Source organism: Saccostrea echinata, unplaced genomic scaffold (genome assembly GCF_033153115.1).
Source record: "Saccostrea echinata isolate AGI-Se365-2 ecotype Australia unplaced genomic scaffold, CSIRO_AGI_Sech_v1 ptg000084l, whole genome shotgun sequence".
In the NCBI taxonomy this organism is placed as follows: domain Eukaryota; kingdom Metazoa; phylum Mollusca; class Bivalvia; order Ostreida; family Ostreidae; genus Saccostrea; species Saccostrea echinata.
In genome coordinates, this window is record NW_026889833.1 from 421,939 (window position 1) to 444,355 (window position 22,417).

Genomic DNA, 22,417 nt, shown 5'->3' on the forward strand with positions numbered 1-22,417 from the left:
GTATAAATAGCTAATTATTTAGCACGGGGGTTAAATACCAAACCCATGACGTCATAACTATTGATCAAATATTTGCCGAGTGAAATGAGAATTCATGTAAACAAATATATGAAATGGGAGTTTTAAGGCATATACCATGAATGTTATGTTTGATTCATAAGGAATTAAAGATTAAGAATCAGGTACGCTGATATATTCTTATCATGTTTTCTTATAATGAACATAGTCAGTGCTTTGAAATCCCGATCAGCCGTTCCTCTGTCGTTCTATAACAACAAAGATGCAAAAGTACAACACTACGCCGCATACTTTGAAATATAATTTTTGTTTGTATCGAAAGCTTGTATTCTATAGTACTTGGAAAGTGCTGCTAGAATCATGTGGTTAACATGAATTGATAAAAATTCTTTGATCCTATGTATAAAATGTAAAAATTTTGGTAAGGTTTCATGCGAAACTTTGGAATATTTTTTTCTGTGTCAGGAGAGTAAGATTCTAGCAGCACTTTTCATGGCCCAGTGATGTTTTTACATAATTATTTTCACTAAAAGAAATGAATTATCTCCGGGGTAGTGTTGAACTTTTCACTTTTTCATTAAGGTAATTTTTCTATTTAGAGATGTCACGTGATGACGTCGTAGTGGAGTGCTTCTTTTAGCCTAAGACTCAATGACGTCTATACAATGGATAATAATAGTAAATGTTTTATCTATGGTTTTTCCGATTTATCAATGTTACATTTTACGAAAAAGTCTAAATTCGCCGAAATATGATCTGGGTACTGCCTTAACATACCTGCGTATCGAGTCGACATATAAATTGAAATAACTATTGTTAATTAATAATACGTCGTCAGTACATCTAAATGTCGAGTTGAAGGCCAAACAAGTGTTTTCTTCTTCCTCATGCACAAGTTTTTGAATAAATTCTGCTTCATATGAATACAAAAAAAAAAAAAAAAAAAAAAAAAAAAAAAAAAAAAAAGGTCGTTAATAACGGGGCGCAATTGTTCCAATGGTATTGCCGACAGATTGTAGGAAGACCAGAGGCCCGTTTCACAAAACTATCTTATGACTAAGATCTGTAGTAAGACCGAAAATTATCTTGATTGCACCATAATTGTTTCACTTAACTCTGATACCTTATAAGTATTTAACATACATCCGACACTTTTAATCCATTCTGACAACATGTCAAGGTCTTATTTTTCATGTCTGGCCCATCGCCAGGCGTAATCTTCCACAGAATCCATAATATTTCTGAAATTTTGACGCCCGTTAAAAGATCGGGGTTCCCTAAATTGTGGCCCTAATAACGTGTCCAGCAGGACTATAGTTATTGGGTGAAGAAGAACATGAACAGGAAGGAGGATTATGTATCAGATGCTCAATATCCAGGCTCTGTAAAGTTTTCTTGTAATTAAAAAGTTTGGAAGCAATAGTCGATGCATATTTGTAGGAAATACAAGGTGTAGTCTTCAACTTGAAATATGGTGGAATACAAGACTGGACCCTTTTGTGATTAAGAATATTACTTATATTAACCGCGTCAATTCCTTTGTTAAAACGTGGGGGTTTAAAAAGCCTATGATTTGCAATATCCATAACCACAGATCCGAGGGTGTATTCTGGTGTCGAGGAATCAAAAATAGTCTTTCCTTGACCTTTTCAAGTAGACTATTTAAAAGTTTCAAAGGTTGGTGCGAATTTGATGAAGACCTAACTGTTGATTTACATAAAGTGGTAATGTATCAAAAGAGACATCGTGCATTAAAGGTTTATTGTATGACCGATGCCCTTGACTACGCTCTCGTCTCTTTGTATGGTTAAAAAGTCCCATCACATTTACATTGTTACACTGTGGACTGGAAAGATTTCCAACACTATCGACATTGTCATTGCATCCATAGGAAAAGGCCGTGCCTATAGTTTTCTTATCCAATATTCTTCTCGTTGTCTACGGAAAGCTGTACTCAGTGATGGACTGTTTGTATGATGGTAAATCTTTTCTAGAATTCTAACGTTCATTAATAAATAGAATGATCAGGTATATTAAAATGCTTGAATAGAACTGCTGGCCCCAGTTGTTAATTTGGAATCTGTGTCCTGATATTCTTTTATTAAGTGAACCCTTAGTTTCACCAAAATAAACAAGTCCACAAAGATTACATTCCATTCCGTAGACAACATTAGAAGATTTGCAGTTCAGATTTTCCCAAGTTTTGGTGTAATCTGTCTAAATCTTTTTTTCACTTCTGAATTATCGAAGACGGAAGGATAGAGGTTTTTCATATTGCCCCTCAATCGCTTAATGCGAGATTTTAACATTCATCTGATTCTTTTAATCCATTCTGACAAAGTGTCAAGATCTTCTTCATGTTTGCCCTTCGCCTAGCGTAATCTTCCACTGAATTAATAATACTTTTGAAATTATGACGCCAGTTAAAAGTTTGTTTCATATTTCAATTTTTCAATACTAAACCGATTTCTGCTTTTCTCTAATCAAAGTGCAGAGGTTAGCGATATGTAATTTCAGTGTATATCGATGACTTCCAGAAAAGAGTGTTAGAGGATTAGAGAGTTTGTCTAGAGAGATTGAAGATGAACTCTGCATTTAATGACTCTGTTCGTATTATTTCATGCAGATAATATTGTTATTCTGTCTGAAACTCCGTGATTTATAACATGCATTATATGAATTTTCTGTGTATTGGAAAACGTGAAAAGTCCATATTCCATAAATGTTAATAATCAAAAATTTTTATTTGGATTAATAAAATCTTGTATCTTGTTTACATATCATGTATAGGTACCTCTTGTACCATTCATATGGTTTTTGAGAGAATGAATGAAAACAGTAATCCTTAGTCAAAATTAGTTTAAAAACAATGGCTTAACAGTTGATATGAAACAGGACCCAACGATAGGTTGAAATTGCGAACAAGATCATTATTATACATGTATTATACATGTACGAGTACATTATAATGAATTAATTTTCGAAATGCTAATTTAAAGGAGACATACTGTTGAAAGTCCTGTAATATATACATCAAATTATTTGTCAGTAGCCTGCCTCAATTTAAAATTTGATCGAATACAGAACATGATATTGCGTACCGAATCAATTGTGAGAGACAAAAACACCGTATGCTGGTGATAATTCCACAGGCAGCAACTTTGGACAAATGAAATATATGGAGATAACGAACAGTATTCAAGTTCAAAAGTCCATAAAACAATACGAAATAGGAGCAGAGCAAACACGGACCTCCAAACATCAGAGGTGGGATCAGATGCCACGGAGGAGTGAGCATCCCCTGCCGACCGGTCACACCCGCCGTGTGCTCCTTGTCATGATCGGGAAATAACGGAAAAATCCGTAGACAATTCAGTGTGTAAATAATGGCCTAACAATAAGTATAAAAACGTCAATCAGCATTTGACTCAATGATAAATTGTATTTGCTGACAAGGTCATTGTATCGACCATAGAACTTACGAAATGATGACTTTAAACGAGACAGCTGATATTCTTGTTTCATTAACTTGTTTGTCAATAATTTACCTCGTTTTAGAAATTGTACATACGTAGAGCATGCTCTTGCGTATCGAATCAACTGAGAGTTATACCAATATGCAGGTGATGAAGGTATATTGCTGCATAAGTAAGGGAAATTGACGATAGAAAAGTTAAAGTCATCACGTTTATCATAAAACTTGGTTGTTAGATTACCATTAAAGTCTTTTACAAGTAAAATATCCAACTATAAAAAAGATGTGTCAAACTCTGTGGTATCTTTTATCTCAAGCTCACCGGGATATATCGTATCGACATAAGAATGGAAATAACAATTGTTAATTGACAATACGTCGTCGATATATCTAAATGTCGAGATGAAGTCCACAACAAGTGTTTTTTTCTTTTCACGTATAAGATTTTTGACAAATTCTGCTTCATATGAATACAAAAAAGGTCTGCTAATAATAGGGCGCAATTGGTACCCATGGGAATTCCAATAGATTGTTGGAAGACCTGGTCTCTAAAAACCACATAGATATTGTCAATCTGAAACTCAAGCATCTTTTTAATGTCAACTTCAGAGTGCTTGTGTGTACAATCAGAATGTTTTTTAACAAAATAATTTTGCAAATGATCAATGACAAGGTAAGTAAATCTACGAGTTCCATTTTTATTGAAAAAGCAGCTGTCAATGATATCAAAAAGCCTGGGCTTTAATTTATCGTGGGGAATGGTAGTGTATAAAGTTGAAAAGTCGTAAGTTTTTAAGCTGTTGATTTTGGTAAAATCTTGTGATTTCAAATTTTCCAAAAGTTCCTTGGAATTTTTAAGTATCCACATCTGATTTACACCACTTCTCGAATATATTGTTGCACAGTACTCTTGAAGTTTCTCCTTCACTACTGTTAATATCTTAGTGAGGAGTAAAGAAAGAGGCTTGGTTGAACAATTACTGGAACCCGCTATGTATCTTTGTTTGTAAGGATTTTTATGAAGTTTTGGAATCCAATATAGATATGGTAATTTAAATTCATTTTGGTTGTTTGGAATACTAAAAATATTCAAAACTGACATATGATTTTGAAGAATTTCTTCCTTAGAAAGGGAACTATGAGTATAAGTTGGATCACCACTTGTAGAATTAAATCCAAGTTCCTCTAAAATACATTTAATATAATGAGCCTTACAAACAAAGACAATGTTTTTACCTGCTTTGTCAGCAGGGACCAGTACGTACTAATCATGTTATCTATCTAATTCTTTTTTCACTTGTGGATTATTGAATACAGAAGGATAGATGGTTCTCATATTGCCCCTCAATCTTTTAATGCTCGATTTTAACATACATCTGATATATTTAATCCATTCTGACAAAGTGTCAAGGTCTTCCTTTTCATGTCTGGCCCATCGCCTGGCGTAATCCTCTACAGAATCCATAATATTTATGAAATTCCGACGCCAGTTGAAGGATCGGGGTTCCCTATATTTAGGACCTTTTAAAATTAGTGATCTAAGGTCCTCATTATAAACTATATTTATGTCACCAGTAATAACTTGTCCAGCAGGACTATAGTTATAGAGTGAAGAAGAACATGAACACGATGGGGGATTATGTTTCAGATATTCGATATCCAGGCCCTGTAAAGTTTTCTTGTAATTAAAAAGTTTGGAAGCAATAGTCGATGTATATTTGTAGGAAATACACGGTGTAGTCTTTAACTTGAAATATGGTGGAATACAAGACTGGACTCTTTTGTGATTAAGAATATTACTTATATTAACCGCGTCAATTCCTTTGTTGGCATATTGACGTTTAAGGAAAAAAACGGATTGTTTTAGCTGCATTTTCTTCAGTAAAACGTGGGGGTTTAAAAAGCCTATGATTTGCAATATCCATAATCTCAGATCCGAGCCTATATTCTGGTGTCGAGGAATCAAAAAATGGACTTTCCTTGACCTTTTAAGAAGACTATTTAAAAGTTTCAAAGGGACAGAGTAAAGTTTGGTGCGAATATGATAAAGACCTAACTTTTGATTTACGTAAGGTAGTAATGAATCAAAAGAGACATCGTGTATTAAAAGGTTTTTTGTAAGACCGATGCACATGACTACGCTTACGTCTCTGTGTATGGTTAAAAAGTCCCATCACATTTACATTGTTACACAGTGGACTGGAAAGATTTCCAACACTATCGACATTGTCATTACATCCATAGGGAAAGGCTGTCCTAAGCTTTTTAATCCAAAATTCTTCTCGTTGTCTTGGGAAAGGTGTACCTAGTGATGGACTGTTTGTGTGGTGGTAAATCTTTTCTAGAATTCTAACTTTCATTGACAAAATAGAATGATCAGGTAAATTAAAATGCTTGTATAAAAGTTGCTGACCCCCATTACTAGTATTTATCTGAAATCTATGACCTGATATTCTTTTATTAAGTGATCCTTTGGTTTCACCAACATAAACAAGTCCACAAAGATTACATTCTATTCCGTAGACAACATTAGAAGATTTGCAGTTCAGATTTTCCCAAGTTTTGGTACAGAAGCTCTGTCCAGTAAGATTACTTGTGAAAGAAGTGTTAGTTATCAAAATGTCACAGGTTTTACAGTTTTTCGCAGAACATTTTGAAATAGAAGACATGGGATCGGAAAAGGAATCTTCAATTACATCTCTAATAGAAACCTTACATTCTTTCAATTTCTTGTATGAACTATTGGTTTTATACCAAAACTGGGAATCTGAAGACTGTACATATGACATACTAGCATGTTTAATATCCCTGAGGATTATCCGAGAGGCACCGAATGAACTCCTTGAGTCTGTGTCCCTTATAGACTCAAAAGACGCCTTTTTATACTGGGCGACGCGTCTGGCTGTATCATTTCGTTATTCTGTGCAATCATGAATGAATAGGTACCGAACGACAAGTATCCTCGGGGACAGACTGTCCACCAGCAGAGATACATGTTCGGTGGTTAAAATGAAATATATGGACATAACGAACAGTATTCAAGCTCAAAAGTCCATAAAACAATACAAAATAGGAGGTGGGATCAGGTGCCATGGAGGAGTGAGCATCCCCTTCCGACCGGTCACACCCGCCGTGTGCTCCTTGTCATGATCGGGAAATAACGGGAAAATCCGTCGACAATTCAGTGTGTAAATAATGGCCTAACAATTAGTATGAAAAATGTCAGTCAGCATTTCACTCAATGATAAATTGTATTTGCTGACAAGGTCATTATATCGACCATAGAACTTACGAAATGACGACTTAAACGAGACAGCCGATATTCTTGTTTCATCAACTTGTTTGTCAACAAATCTCATACTCTGGAATTTGATCCGCTGAATCTTGAATCTACTAACCCCTTTATAGTCAAGAATTACAATTTTAAAGTGCTTAAGAAGTAAAAGTGTTAAGAAATTTATATCTCTAAAATGTCACAAAATGTATTTCAAAGGTCTAAATCAGAAAATCTTTAAAATTTCCATTTTCTAAGCGACTGATTTATGCTTAACGTAGCTGCAGACCTGAAGATTAGACGGACGCCTTCATTTTTTCCAAATGAATTACATATTATCTGCAGTAATTTTACATATAGTTGTAGTGTTACGTTTCATATCCATTCTCTGCAGTCTATCGAAATTTTATGTAAGCCTGTAGTAATTCTTCAATCTTGATAGTGTTTAAAAACATCTGAGAGAATTGCCAAAGGTGCAGTTGCAATAATTTTTATGCCATCTTATTCCTGTGTAACATTTCTTATGGGAACTTATTTGCATTTATTTGACATGTTTGTATACTGGCCAAATTTCTTCCTATGGACGGGAGCGCCATGATGCTCATAACTCTCAAACGTTTGTCGAAGGCAACAGAAATCAAAACAGACAAACTAATTAAGTCCAGAGGCATATTTGTTTGTGTCCCCTCATTTATTTGCAAGTAAAGAGCAAGAGCCACTTAGGGTCTTTTTTGGCCCTAAGAAATTCTGAATAATCGAAACTGCTCAGTTTTGGTTGAAAATGCAGTATTTATTACTTGGATCCTTGGTGACAGTGTATCCATTGAAAATGACGTAATTATCTCTCTAGTGAATGCATTATGACGTCATAAAATGCGTCATTTTTCCCATATCCCGTAAATTCCCTTAAAAATGGCCAAACGTTGGGGTATTTTTTCAATATTTCATATAGAGCACAACCTCTGATCCAAAATATGCAATTGCATAATGAAAGATCTGTTTCTGAAGATCACAAAACATGTTTTAATTTTTGGATCGTGGGCTGTGCTCATATTTTAATTCTTTGCTGAAGGTAGTAAAATACGCATGTTTTCTGCAAAATTCAAGAACATTGTATTTTCTCAAAGCCTGTTTTCCAATACTTGGATTCTCAAAAAAAAAAAATTCTATTGTAGGAAATGAAAGCGCTAAGTCTCTTCTTTATCCCCCCAACCCCGGGGAAATTTCAGAGGTGGGATCAGGTGCCTAAAGGAGGAGTAATTTAAGCATCCTTAATGACTCGACATGGAGCCAAGACAGCCATGTCATTTGAATTGTTGGAATTTTTTTTATTACATTTCGAAGAGCAGAAAATCAAGGGCCTTTGAAAGTCTCTGCTTATATATGTCAACAAACTTGATATCTCTTTCAAATACTGCATGCAAAGTTAGTACTCACATCTTTCCATAATTATCTTTGCTAAGACACAATTTTGTTTCAAATTCATTTAAATGTTTTAAAAACATGGAAAGGTGGAAAATTTTAAATAAAAAAGATAAATATATACAAAATTTACAATATAGTTGATAAATGATCAATAAAAAGAGTCTGGTACATTTATAACTTTTAGAAATATAACATGTAATAAAAATACCTATGCATGCAACAATTAACAGAACATTATTTCTTATGAACACATTTTAAGCTGTAAAAAATACATTAAATACTAAGGTAAATGCTGAGATTTGAACAAACATGTTTTAGAACGATTGCAAAAATTGAACACAGAAAAAACTTTGAAAATATAAACTGGTATATACACAAAACAGAACACTGTACAGTTAACAATATATAGAAAGCTTATGTTATAAAGGCTAAGTAATCAAAAACTTTTTTTCATGTTCATCATGAATATCCATACAAATAAATGATTTATTATTTAAAACAAAGGACAAAAAAAAAAGAGAAAAAAAATCTCTAAAAGATGAAAATTTATACGCTCGTTTCTGTATAAATTTTGAATTGATACATGTAAGGCACACTGAACAATTTTTATAATCATTAAAATTATTAATTTTTATTCCAAAAAAGGTAACGTGCATGGTTAAACAGTGCTACAAATGTAAGATTCAATATTAAAATTTATATATATATATATATATATATATATATATATATATATATATATATATATATATATATATATATATATATATATATATATATATATATATCGCGAGGAAGATTTTTTTTTTGCATGAGACAATCTGTGGTCGGGGATAGACTAATATATATAGGTATATTTCAATTCCCGGAGACATATAACCGTGTAAAATTTCAAGTAAATATGTCAATTAATTTTAATTTTTGATTTACTGACTAGATATAATTTCGATATGATGATCATCGTTAAAATAAAGCAATATTTTAGTAAAACTTCATGCGTATTACACACTGTTTCAAATACATAAAAATGCATTCTGTCATTACAGCACGCTAAAATAACTCTATACTGATAAAATCTAGGCTGCATTTTTAAAATAAAAATGACTAGACATCTCTCTGACATAAACATGTACATGATAGCAATGAAAACAATGTACAAATTACGAACTTGTTTTACACAACCAAAGAAAGAAAAAAAATAAAGCTTTCATTACTTAGCATAAAATTGGTTTTATATCCAGACAGGATTGAACTAAATATTGTGCTGATTTAGCAGCATGTGGTTACGTATAGAATTAAATGTAAAAAAAAAAATACATACTACAATAATGATGGAATGAAATACACAACACATAAAGACAACATCAACATATAAGAAGAAGTTCAAGAACATCTGAAATTATATTAATGTTTAACAAAATTATCTACCAGTATATTAACTCCATAAGTTGTTTAACACCTATACATTTCATAGGATACTTCCTTGACACTGGGTCTCAACAAATGACATCGAGGCATATCAACCTAACTTCATTTTTCCAATAAATCACTTGTGACGTCAATATCCGATCCCAAATCTGTGTCTTCAATTGCGCTTTGAGGAATGAAGTAATGCTTTGAAGAAATATTTACAGATAAAAAGGCACTTTCGATATCCATGTCGTTTACTGTATGTGTATTGCCCGATGAGATTTGCTGAGTGGTCCTGCAGTCTCTCGATTTTTCTGTTTTCTTTATATTGTTTATCATACGACATGCGGCATTATATCTGAATTGTTTGTTAGAGTACAAATTGTAGCAGTGTGTTTTAATGCACTGAAATAAACTGAATTTGTGTTTTAGTTGTGAGACGATCATTTCATCGTCTTCTTCAAAGCTAACAAGATGACAAGATTTACGTGAACTTCCGGAGTCTGTCAAGCTTTTAATGAATTCGTTTCTAATCAAAACTATTGTATATGCGCATGCCCCACCCTCATACTCTGTCGACCAATTACTTGAAATTTCAGTCTTTTCTTTCAGAGGTTCATTAAATTTTGCTTTGAATATTTCATCCATTTGTTTGTTCACGATGAAGATGTAATGGTTGCTGTTGGACACCGTTTTCTCCAGCCAGTCGTGACGACTCCTCATATTTTCTTGAGAGGAGGATTCCGCAGTTACAACCTTAATTTTTCGACTATGAAGTAAACTTGTTAGCTGGGAAATGTCTCTGCTATATTGGTCCACAGTTATAATCATTGCTGTTGGTTCAGAAGATTCTGAAATTTTGTGAATGCAATATGAAAATGAATTAAAAAAGATCGATTACTGTCAAGAAATATAATGCATAAAAAGTTCTTAATATTTTCGTGTAAAACCTTTTTGACAAAATTTACAACGCACTTTGTCAATTATCCGCTTAAAGTCATATTATTATATGCACGTATGAATTATTGAGAAAGATGAACTAGTATAAACATTGTTCTTGAAAGAACAGACACCTCTGATTCTTCTGGATGAACTTTTCTGCTGTAGCTTAGTTCATTCAACTGCATAAAGATACTGTATATGCTTTACTATATAAAAAAAGGCAGGCCCGTAGGAAGGAATTTCAGTTTTGAGGGGGAGGGGGGGGGGCACAGCCATACATTTTCAGTTGAGGGGGCACTATCAACCAGAAATTCCTTGACAAGCAAAAAAAAAAAAAGGTCATCAGGGGCACAGGTATATAGTAGCTATATTTTCTATAGTAATCTATATATCGGCAAAATTATTGGGGGGGGGGGGCACGGCCCTCCGTGCCCCCCCCCCCCCCCCCGGTTCCTACTTCCATGAAAGGTGCTCATTTTCTTAATTTGCCTGTTTTGCTTTTTCATTTAGTTGTTTAAAGATAGTGATTTATTGATATTATTGAAATCATTCAAACACAGTTTACGCTATAGCACTTGTTCACACAGTACTTAGTAAAATCGTCACCACGAATAAAACGCTTACCAGAAATGTTTGTTCTCTCGTGTGGATACGGTTCTGTAATGGGAGAAAGTATATAAAAATTAAATTAATAATTCTTTAAGTAAGAAAAAAATTCGTACGTGTATCAGACTTCTGTCAAATATGAAGCATATAAATACATAATACATGTAGGTAAGAGGTAAATGCGCTTTGTGATTGATTAAAAAAATATTATAAAATTACAATTTTTATGTGTTTAAGCCATTGCTTAAATTTTCAGAAACTCATGGGTGAGCTATAAGTGTAATATAATAAAAAGGAATATCAAGTAATTTTTTTTTATAAAAAATAGTTAATTTTTGCGGATAGGGTGGTTTTGTCAAACATATGTTCAAGAAAATCAACCAAATATTATAATAACTAATCTGAATTGCTGCTATATTTTTTAATTTTTATCCAAGTCTTATAACGATACATGAATTGAAATCGCTTCATATTACAATGTTCTAATAAAACAGCTCTCAGTTAAAGTAAAACAAAAAAAAAAAAACTTATTCCCTCATTAAATAAGAATGGGGGGGGGGGGGAGAGAAAACAGTAAATGATATAATACCTGGAATTCTATGACGCTTTTTCCTGCTATGAACAAGACCAGCAATGGCTAACAGTAAAAGAACTATTCCAAATAGTAGAAGTGCTAGAACAATTATCAAGGTTTCATCCAAGGCATTGTCTTTTCTTTCCGAAAGAGCAGCTATTTTAAGAGTTGCTAAAGAAGAAAAATATTACTTTTTAACAAGGAAGAAAAAGGAAACTTAATTGTACGTTTAATTATAAAAGTATATGCATATATTTTACATTAATAAATGCTGAAAATACAGTACAGTAAATTTTGATTAAAGAAGTTTTTGTGCACTTTTTGCTTCTATTCTTGATATTTGATTGATAAATGAATTTCATTACATCAATATAAGAAGGTGTTAAACTTATATTAAACGTGATTGAATTTTAGTATCCTTATAACTTAGATTTTTTTTATAACGTATCTCCTTATAAGGAAGTTTTACTACAAGTTAAAGTAATGAAGGCGGAAAAAACTCTTAATTTGAGAAACGAAAATGTGTTTTGTGGGGGTGGGGGTGGGGAAGGAGTAGGTATGAAATAGTTTTAATTAATAACCAATCTTGTTGGAATTAAAGCATAACATATTATAACTGATCCCACCTCTGATGTTTTTTAGATATCCGTGTTTGCTCTGCTCCAAATCTGTATTGTTTTAATGGACTTTTGAGCTTGATTATTGTTCAGTTATCTTTATATTTCATCTAGCAGTATAATTGTTAGATTTACGCGTGTTGCGTAATGCAAAAAAAATGCGATTTTGCAAAAGCAGATTTTCAAACCTACTTCGAAAATGTGCTTTTATATTAGTTTCTGTTTGGTTCGATGTTAAGTTCTGCGTTTCGTAAGTAGTTTATTTATTACATGTACCTATCATTAGATATGCATTCACCTGAAGGAGCTGGTGTAGTCGTACTGTAGTCGAATGAATCACTAGAAATAATCCATGTGTACTTTGTACTCCAAAGGCCTGTCGCTAGATTAAAATTTTAACTAGAGTAAACGCAAAATAAGTAAAAATAATATATATATATATCTATATATATATATATATGACAGGCCTCCAAGTGACCTCTTAAATTTAGGCGCCAGCTGGCGCCTTATCAAAAAAATTTAGTCGCCAATACAAATTTTTAGTCGCCAGGCAATTTTTTTTTTGGCGCCAACTTCAAAAGTTAATAGTAAACAATATAGGGACCTATGGCGTGACTAAGAAAACACTCCATTGCTAAAATGAATTTCTTTTTCTCTTAAATTTATTTTAGCTTTTTCAGAAAAAATGTTAAAAATGTTAAAATTTCCAGAATTCGACAATCGTCAAGTCATTTTAAAATGGTCGCCAATTTGGCGACTTATGTAAAAATTTTTAGGCGCAAATCAAAATTTTAGGCGCCATGGCGACTAAATTGGTCGCCAATTAGAGCCCTGTGTGACCTCGTTTAAATCATTTTTATCCATAGAGAGTATTAATCAAAGTTTTATATTTCAGTGTTGAAGATTTCAGTTAGTTTGACTATAGAGGTACTCATGATTAGGTCAACGGGATCATATCGATTGTTCTGGGGAAAATTCTAGAAATCTATCTCTGTCAATGAATTGTTCTCTAACCAAATATATATATATATATATATATATATATTATATATATATATATATATATATATATATATATATATATATATATATATATATATATATATATATATATATATATATATATATATAACGTTGTTTATCATAGCTAACACTTCACTTCGATTTCAGTGCTGAAGACACCGACTTTGTTGAGAAAAAATGATCCAAATACAGTAGTTGTTTTTGTTTTTGTTTTTTTTTAAATTTATAATGACACAGAAATGTCAGATTTAATGCTCTTTGCATGCAAAAGAGTGGAGTTCATTTATAGATGCTTAACTGTCATATGATAGAAATTATAGATATAAAAAGTAATTATAAAATTGAGCTTGGTAATTAACATGAAAGCTTATTCATTTTGTACTTACATGCACTGTTATGTTCGAGATTCTCTTTTACAAAATGACATGGAGCAGCAGTGTACCGCTTGTTATTTTGTTTGAAGTAAAATATCTAAAATTAAATATGTTTAGTATCAAAAATACAAAAAAAAAGGAAAAAAAGAGAAGGAAACGGTCACATAGAATTTCATTTGCTTTAGTTGAACAGGTCGACCTGTTAAAACAAACACAAAACATGTAAATTCTAAGCAATTCCACTCACCCTGGAGAAATAGTTATTCGGGGTCGTATATTTCGTGATGCAATAACTCATCTAGAAAAGAAACCAAATACAGTTTAAGTTTTTTAAAATAATTTTTGCTACATAAATTCTCAATTAAAGTTACTTTTAAAAGGTTAAACTACGTTTTCTTAGTTGGAAAATGCATCGGAAATTTCGATATTAAGAGTTTAGGTTTTGAATGCTGCATGTGAACTGTATTTTCCGATCAATATTAAAATTTCTTTATAAGGCCATTTTCCGACCTACGATAAAATCACTTAAAAATGTGATTTTATGTAACTTTAATCATTGTATTTCATGATTTTGATGTTTGTTTTTCAACATCGATCACCTAAGTCGCGTGATTTAAAGATCACAAACGGCCGTCAAGTAAAGAAAAATTGAGGGTAGGTCTATTTACATCAAGTTTCTATGCATGTTTCTAGATGTAAATGATCAAAAATTGTTTATTTATGTCGGAAATATATCAGACTTAAGTAATAAGTGCAAAGATTGTTTAATTTAAGGCTAAAGATATTTTTTATGGCAAGAATTTTGATGCATTCACATTTTGCATATTTTGAATGGAACTCTTTACAAAATGCACCTCGTATGATGTTGAAAAATGTTTAATTAGCATTTAATTCAAAGTATTATTTCATATATGGTTATATTGTAATTGTGTATTGTTTCTATAGATGTGGTACCTATTTTACACATAAAATGCCCATGCAAGAAGTGAGATTTCTAAGTTTCTATTAAACTATAAAAGTTGTGTATCAAATGGTTAAAGCATTGAATGAATTTTGTTTGTGATTAAATCAAAATCAAGTTGTAATTTATAAAATATAGTCTAAATTTGCAAAAAAAAAAAAAAAAAAAAATAAAAAAATAAAGAAATAAAGAATTCATTAATTTACAGGATGAAAATATTAATGCAAGTACATGTTTATAGTCAGTACATAAAACTCAGAACGGTTGTGTTAAAATTATATATATCGACATAAAATGAAATAACATCGTAAGAGTTGCTTTGATGCAATTTAATTACGCATCTAAAACAATATATTTAATTTAAAATGCTATCTAAACTATAATACACAAATGTAGGTATAAAAGTTGAGCCCCCCCCCCCCCCCCCCCCCCCACGGCACTCCATAAAATGGAGTAGATTTTCAACAGTTCCTTCCACTACGCATATCAGAAGTTTTAGTATATCCATGGACTACCGTAACAGAGTTCTACAACATCCCAGGTACAAAATGGACCGTAAGAGATGACACTCCTTTCGCACTCTTGAAACCTGAGGATTAAATTCTCTTTCCGTGCTGCGTCAAGAACTAAGGTGTTTAACACGGGTAGTGACAGTTCCTTTGCTAAGTCCTCAGCATTGAAAGTAAAAGTCATGGGTCTTTTGGATATTATCTTAAAGAAGGAGGTCCTGTCCCAAGGTAGGTGTTGGTCAATACTGAAACCATGCATAAATCAAAATTGTGACACTTTACCTTAAGTGGATGATCTCTTTATCTGGGTAAAAAATTCTAAAATGACGTAAAGCAACATTCAATTATCAATCACGTGACATTTAGGAACCCCTTTCCTCCTTGGCGTTTTATTTTCTAAGACAGAACTACTGTTCTCATAACTTATATTGATGCTACCAAAGAAGTGTGATGAATAGATTGAGTCCTCTCAACACCCAGTTAACAAAATACATGGATCCTATGTCACTCATACGGAAAAGTGTCCTTCTAAAAGGTCGAGGCGAGAATTTCCATTATGAAACCATCCCATCAGTAATTCTCTATCTATAAAAGCTACATGTGTATCCATAGAAAAATTAAGTTTATAACACAAATAGCAAATGCATCTTCCCGCTACAACAAAAATAGCTTTTATCATTTCTAGAACTAATAACAAATATGCAGTACTCCTAAGGAAATACAAATACAAAGAAGTAGCATAGATAAACTAAACTATCCTTATAAATAATAATAATTATAATAAGTAACTTATATTCATGCCTTATAGTTTATAAAAAATTTCTTTATTTCTAGCAGATAGTTCAATGAGACTTGTCTTCACGTAATTTCATAACAACCAGTCATTTCAGTCCTTTGATTTTAGATTTTTTAAGTAAAAAGTTTACCTTTTTTGAGTAAACATGCATGGCTTATATTAATTCTTAGTAAATCAATAGAAACACGTACTCTAAGTGAAAGTTTATAATAAGAAATAATCTACATAAGCTGATATCCTTCATTGTGAGTAGTTAGCTTTTCCTGCAAATGTCGTAAAAATGAAGCGAAAAGTTTTTATTTACATGTCATAACCACCTTTAACCAAGTTGATAATTTGGTAGTCACTTTTTATGTTCATAAGAAGTTTACATGCAAATTTTGGTGTTGGTTAAAGGTGGTTATGACATGTGTAGGAGTTACCTAACACACCAACCCTCTTGAGTTTTCCCATTACCCTAATGCTAATACGGACCGATAGTACCTTACTTTGTGACCCTATATCATAACAAATACTTTTGTATCATTAACCAATCAACATTTATCATTAAATTGGAACATTAGCTTACTAATTCATGCAGTTTTTAAGGGAAAAAATACTATTTGAAAATTTGAAGTCATTGTAGGCCGCAAAACGGCCTTATAGAGAATGATCCTTTAAGTATGTTTGATAAGATCAATTTCAACAGGGATTTTGTCTGCATTATTTTAATAAGGCAAAAGTTAATTCTGCATTTACTGTAGCAATATATAATTGTATCATTACATAAAAATATCATTTCTATTAATTGTTTAATTGGTGCAGGTATTTTCTGTTGTTCAGATTACTTTACTGATTTTTTTTATCAATTAAGAAAAGTGCTTACCCCGTCTTTTTCTTCCCATTCCCCCTCAATCATTCCCTCGACACCAATGATACCACACTTATCGATCCTTGTGTTTGTTGGTTTCTTCCAATAATGCGTTACTGTTTTATTTGTTAAATCCACGGTGCAATTTTTTTCTAAAAGAGAAGCAACACCAACAAATTGAAAGTTGTGAAATTACTTGTGAAAATGATACAGTAAAACATGCTTATAGCGAACACTTATATAAATAATGAATTGACGTTTACAGTGAAGTGATTTACATTCGCCGTAACTCTAAAATATAAGGTAAACAACAGATACATAACAATTTAAATTGCGCTTATAAACAAACCAAAACCAACGTCCGTCCCCGGCACTTCGTTATTAGCGCGTTTTACTCCATCAGTTTTCCTAACCTTAACAAATTCATTTTAGATTATATATGCACTATTTGATTGTAAAAATTCAAAAACTCACCATTTTTTATTTTCTTCAGTTTGCTTCTCTTTAATCTGTGTGAAGACTTAACCTTTGACCAGACTTGTGCCTTCGATGAAAATGTTAGTAGTTGATTTTCTTTGAAATCAAGGAGTGTTTGTCGGAATCTCTTATTCTCTTGCTCACAATCATTTTTCTTCGCATGATTTAATTCGCCCGCAATTCCGACTGAAATAGGACTTTCTCTGGATATCGGCAAACAAGACAGAGACACTTTCATGTTTTCCCTTATCATTCCCTAAAAGTACCAAAATCATAATTCAAATGCATTATGTTACCAAGCACATTCTTTGAAATATATGTCTAAGTAATTTGTGTTTAATTAAACGAACTGATAAAAGCAATATTAGCTGCATTTTTGAAAATTTTATCTGGAGTAAAAGGTGTTATTGCGATAAATCTGCATATAACTTATACTTTCATGATTAATACGCAAGTTTCGAGATTATCTCCCTTGGTGCGCTCTTTCGTTACGGAGGGGAGTTTTGTTTCCGCATAAGCAGGCAGGTGGGACAGTTATAATTTATATTTGATACATTACATCATCTATATACTTGTCTATCATAGCTGATTGACGGGATGTACTTATTACAGAATTAAAGTAAAGGCGTCAATTTTTTTTTCTACGAAAAAAAAAAACCGGAACAAAAGAAAATAAAAATCGGAACAAATGAAAATATCTGGATAAAACATCAAACGAGGGAATAGATCTATATGGATCTCTAATAAATACACACGCACCTGATCATTGTACGTCGGCATTCAGAATGACTCGTTTCCTTATAATAACTTCAAAGAGCCACATAACCTTTTAGAAAGGGTTTGTACAATCAAAGAATTATTTTTTTAAATAAAAACTATGATAGTTCTTTCGTTTTTTAATACCCTAACTGAAAGTAAATTTTGTAAATATGTGTAGAAGAGCTTTACAAAATCATCAAAATGATAACTCCTTAGCACTATGATCTTTTTGTAACATCAAATGAATTTTAAAAGCCATGGTCATCGTTCTTTTATTTATGCAAGTTTGTATACATTTACAACCTGTCCCACTTCCATGCAGATATATATACTTTTCGCGCCTCTATCGTAGGAGAGTTACAATCTCGAAACTCGCGTATTGGGCGTTAAATTTTATCAGGAGAAAAAAAAAACCTTTACTAAGAAAATATAGTATTATATAAGAAAACGATTCTTGTAAAAGACGACAATAATATTTCGCTTCAATCGAAGCTACCATATGGGTTTTCCAATGCAATTACTGTGTGTACATAAATTGGCGTATTCAAAATTTAGCGCAATCACTGGTTATGGAGTTGTTGGCGAAACCATGAATTAGCGCTATACATGTCCGTGCCGTTTATTGTATTTATAAATGATTTCTTAGCGGTATTCTTGAATTAGCGCATCGTTGTCTGCGCCAAAGCCGCTAAAATATGAAGCCCGCTTTTTTAAGCACACATACAGTATGAATATTAGAAATTTATAAACTTGAAATTTACAACTCGTATTGCTCCAGGATTTTTTTACGAGGGGGAGGGGTGTTTACCCAGTCCAAAAAAAAATCCAACCCAGAAATTTCTTCACAAGCAAAACAAAAAAAGGTTATCTCGTAGTGGTGGTAGTGGGGTCCACGTTTTCTACGGAAGACCATCCAAAGCAATTTTCTATTTGCTTCAGTATATACTTTTGATAACTCTGCAAATTCCAGAGGGAGATGGGCGGACCAACCAGACAACCCCCAACCCCAACCCACCCCCTAGATCCGCGCATGTGTTCTTACTTAAAAAAGACTATTTCCAGAATACAGTAATGTTATTATTACAATTTTTACAATACTAACATGCAAATCAAACGCTCACCTCCCTCTTTTGTATGTGGATGAAATGCCTAATTGTGTTTTGTCCTTGTTGTTTAACTTCCATAAAAAGTGTCCTGTATTTGTGTCTTCTTCCGCCTTTAAAGGGATGATAATAAATATGATTTGATAACATTCATTTTCCCAACATAAATTTACATGCATTTCGATTGTTTCTATTATACCACAGACACTGACTTTAATGTATACTATACTTTCAATGAGAAAATAAAGCTAACACCACAACTAATTAATTAATTAATTATCTTTCAACAGTTAAATGTAAATGGGATCACAGGGGTTGGCAACTTGGCTTACCCAACAATTTTACTTAATTTTTCAGTAAATAAAAAAAATCGTAATACTTAATTGTATTATTATTATAGTATTACGTATTTTTTATTTACTGAAAATTTCGGTAAAATTAATAGGTATGCCAACTCCTGTGATGTGATAATAAGTCTATGTATTTTTCTTTGTGTATTCTGAAGATCTTACCTCTTGTCACATGTATTATAAATGTCCCATTTATGTACGATTCTTTAGAATTTTGACGTATGGGTCTGGTCATAGTATGTTGCGTTATTTTAACGCCATCGCTACATAGCCTTGGTTCAACGTCATCTGCATTTATCATATCTATATAAAAAGAGGATTTTTGTTTTTAAAACAGACATATTTATTTTAAAATTTAATGGCACTGAAAAATGTGATCTTTTCACAACAGTAATATTATCATTACCTTAGTTCATTTGTTTGAGTTTTAACAAAATACATGTTTACAATTCCATCAACAAGTATGTCTACCAAAAAAAAAAAAAAATGCAAGTATATTCACGAAAACGCTTTTGTATCACTTGGTATACGATGACGTAAAGGAAAGTTAACTATAACTAAAATACCTTTCATCTCCATGTTGCACTGTACATCAACAGGATTCTGAAATAAATAGAAGTCGTAACACAATAGTACACATGTAAACTCACGGTATGTAAAATCGCATAGATTTGTTCAAAACAAAGATCCTCAAGATTATATCATGTTTATCATTTCAGATATTCAGGACAAGAATTTTTAAAATTTTAGAGTACCTGTGTCGTTCCACATAATTTTGAATAGACCTTCTCTGAAATGTTTCCTATATAGTAAACCTTCGCTTCCAAACGGTTACTAATTATAGTATAAAGTAAATATCCTCCCATGGGACGATTCTTAATATAGTAAACATTCAAATGCAAACAAAAATAAACAAAGATAACCACTTTCTGAATATATACTACATATGATTATTAGAGACCAATAATTTATCAAAATATAATGAGCCCCTAACCAAATAAAAACAAATTAGTCATTTTAAAGGGTTTGCATTATTACCTCATTTCGAGTAAAATCCAAACAGATCATGGTTCAGTGGGAAGGTTTACTATGCAGAATTTTTATATAGTCTCCATGAGGGTAGGTTTACTACATAGCTAATTTTACCCCCAGATAATTATTATGGTGGAAAGTTTGCCATCCGACGCCGGCATCTAATATGATTCTTTGTAATGCATTATGTCAAAGTTAAAAAGATGATTGGTCGTTCTTATTTTGTAAGGAAAATAAACCTTCAATGACCCAGATATCAAATTGCCTCGCTGACAATATTGTTCGGTTCTGCATGCACAGGGAAGTTATTGATATTTACCTGTGCAACAAATAGGAGCAGGAAATTAATAATTTAAATTTCCTCGTTCAGATAAGGAACCTGTGTACAGTGACCAAATACTGTCATTTTTATTCTATCATAAAAGTAAAAGATACTCGGTTGAAATTTTACTTATATAAAAAATATTCCAATGTCAAAACTACAATGTTCACCTTTAGGTGCTTAGCTTAAAATTAAAAAAAAAATATTTCAAGTATCTTCTATAAAAGCCAAATAACAAGTTAAAATTCAGGAATTTGATTCTTGTTTGCGAAAACTATAGTAAATTCCTCATTGAAAAACATACACGTATGCTTTTGCAATTGGCTTTTACACTTTACAGGGATTGATTTATGCCTAATTGAATTCGAATATGAATTTATTTGATTAGTATATTCATTTTTTTTTTTTTTTTTTTTTGCTTCAAATGTTTTAATCTTAGTATTTTGAGTTTTCTGTTTTGTAGAATAAGAAAAAAATGACTACTTCGGGCCACCGTAAGAACACAAGCGACGCTATAATTTCGGGATATCCCAACCTGTAGTTTTCCTGCTTCATGTCAAAAACAATCTGCGTACAATTTCAGAATTTTTTTCTTTAAAGCCGATTTAATATGCATGTCACATATCATAAGTTCTGAGATTCAATTTTGCATACATGTATTTCTGTATTTAATATGATTTGCAATGCATATTAATTTTTCGGAAATCTTTGAGTTAAGTTTCAATTACTTCTCTTTTCACTGTAACAATAGCATACTCTTACTGCTTTAACTCTATTAAAACGTATTTTTGCAGAATGTTTTGCATCATATAAAAAAGGGAATTTGCAGATTATCAAATATAAATTTCCCTTACCTGTATCGAACACATGGGTTTTTCGCATGCTTCAGTTAACATCACAATAACAGATAAACAGACTAAAAATAACATGTCCTCGCTCTGTGCCTTCCAGATCAGGTATGATACCCGACAAAAATAAGATTTCCGCAAAGTTTGAAATATTTCCTCATTCATTTGCATATTCATAAAAAACCCGTTCACAGCGATTTTTGCAGAATATACAATTGATCAAAATGTAAACAATACACATTAGATTAATCTTACAACTTTGTTAAATTAATTCCTTCTAAAATATCATCATTTGAAAATATCCTGATAAATTTGTATTTGTAGTTTATCGATTTTTTTATCAAGAAAAATCAAATGAGCTTTATATGTATATAGCAGATAATCTTTATTCCAAAACCTGAAGCTTTTGATGCATGAATTGCTGAGCGTGTTAACTACTAAGTTACAGATTATATTTTGTTTGGGCATAAAAAGATTTTTAAAAAAGTAAAACTAACAGAATATTAAGTACCCTGTAAGGAAATGACCGGTTTGTAAAACAGAAATTTAGTGGGGTATTTCCGAAATGGCAAGGCGAGATTCCAACTTCCTTGTTAACTACCAAGCGTTCTGTCTTCAAAACCATTCTTCTAGATCTGATTTTGAAAAAACTCTAAAGGCATTTATTCATTT

General features: G+C 32.0%; 1 protein-coding gene across 1 annotated transcript; it reads right to left on the reverse strand.

The window, feature by feature from the left end:
• Positions 1–8,985: 8,985 nt before the first annotated feature.
• On the reverse strand, positions 8,986–21,916 carry LOC133176909 (uncharacterized). Its single transcript, XM_061311967.1, has 11 exons — positions 21,752–21,916; positions 20,110–20,146; positions 19,706–19,846; positions 19,212–19,306; positions 17,329–17,587; positions 16,870–17,006; positions 13,986–14,036; positions 13,751–13,835; positions 11,740–11,895; positions 11,169–11,201; positions 8,986–10,453 (listed from the first exon to the last, which is right to left on the reverse strand). Exons 1-11 carry the CDS (start codon positions 21,914–21,916, stop codon positions 9,723–9,725), a joined length of 1,890 nt encoding a protein of 629 aa, XP_061167951.1. The 3' UTR covers positions 8,986–9,722.
• Positions 21,917–22,417: the final 501 nt, after the last annotated feature.

Bases quoted from the DNA above. Each gene is read 5' to 3' on its own strand.
- LOC133176909 (XM_061311967.1), bottom strand. From the start codon at position 21,916: ATGCAAATGAATGAGGAAATATTTCAAACTTTGCGGAAATCTTATTTT. The intron at 20,147-21,751 runs GTAAGGGAAATT...TATTTATTTCAG, and splicing joins AACCCATGTGTTCGATACAG to AATCCTGTTGATGTACAGTG. The intron at 10,454-11,168 runs GTAAGCGTTTTA...ACAAAATTTCAG, and splicing joins CGAGAGAACAAACATTTCTG to AATCTTCTGAACCAACAGCA.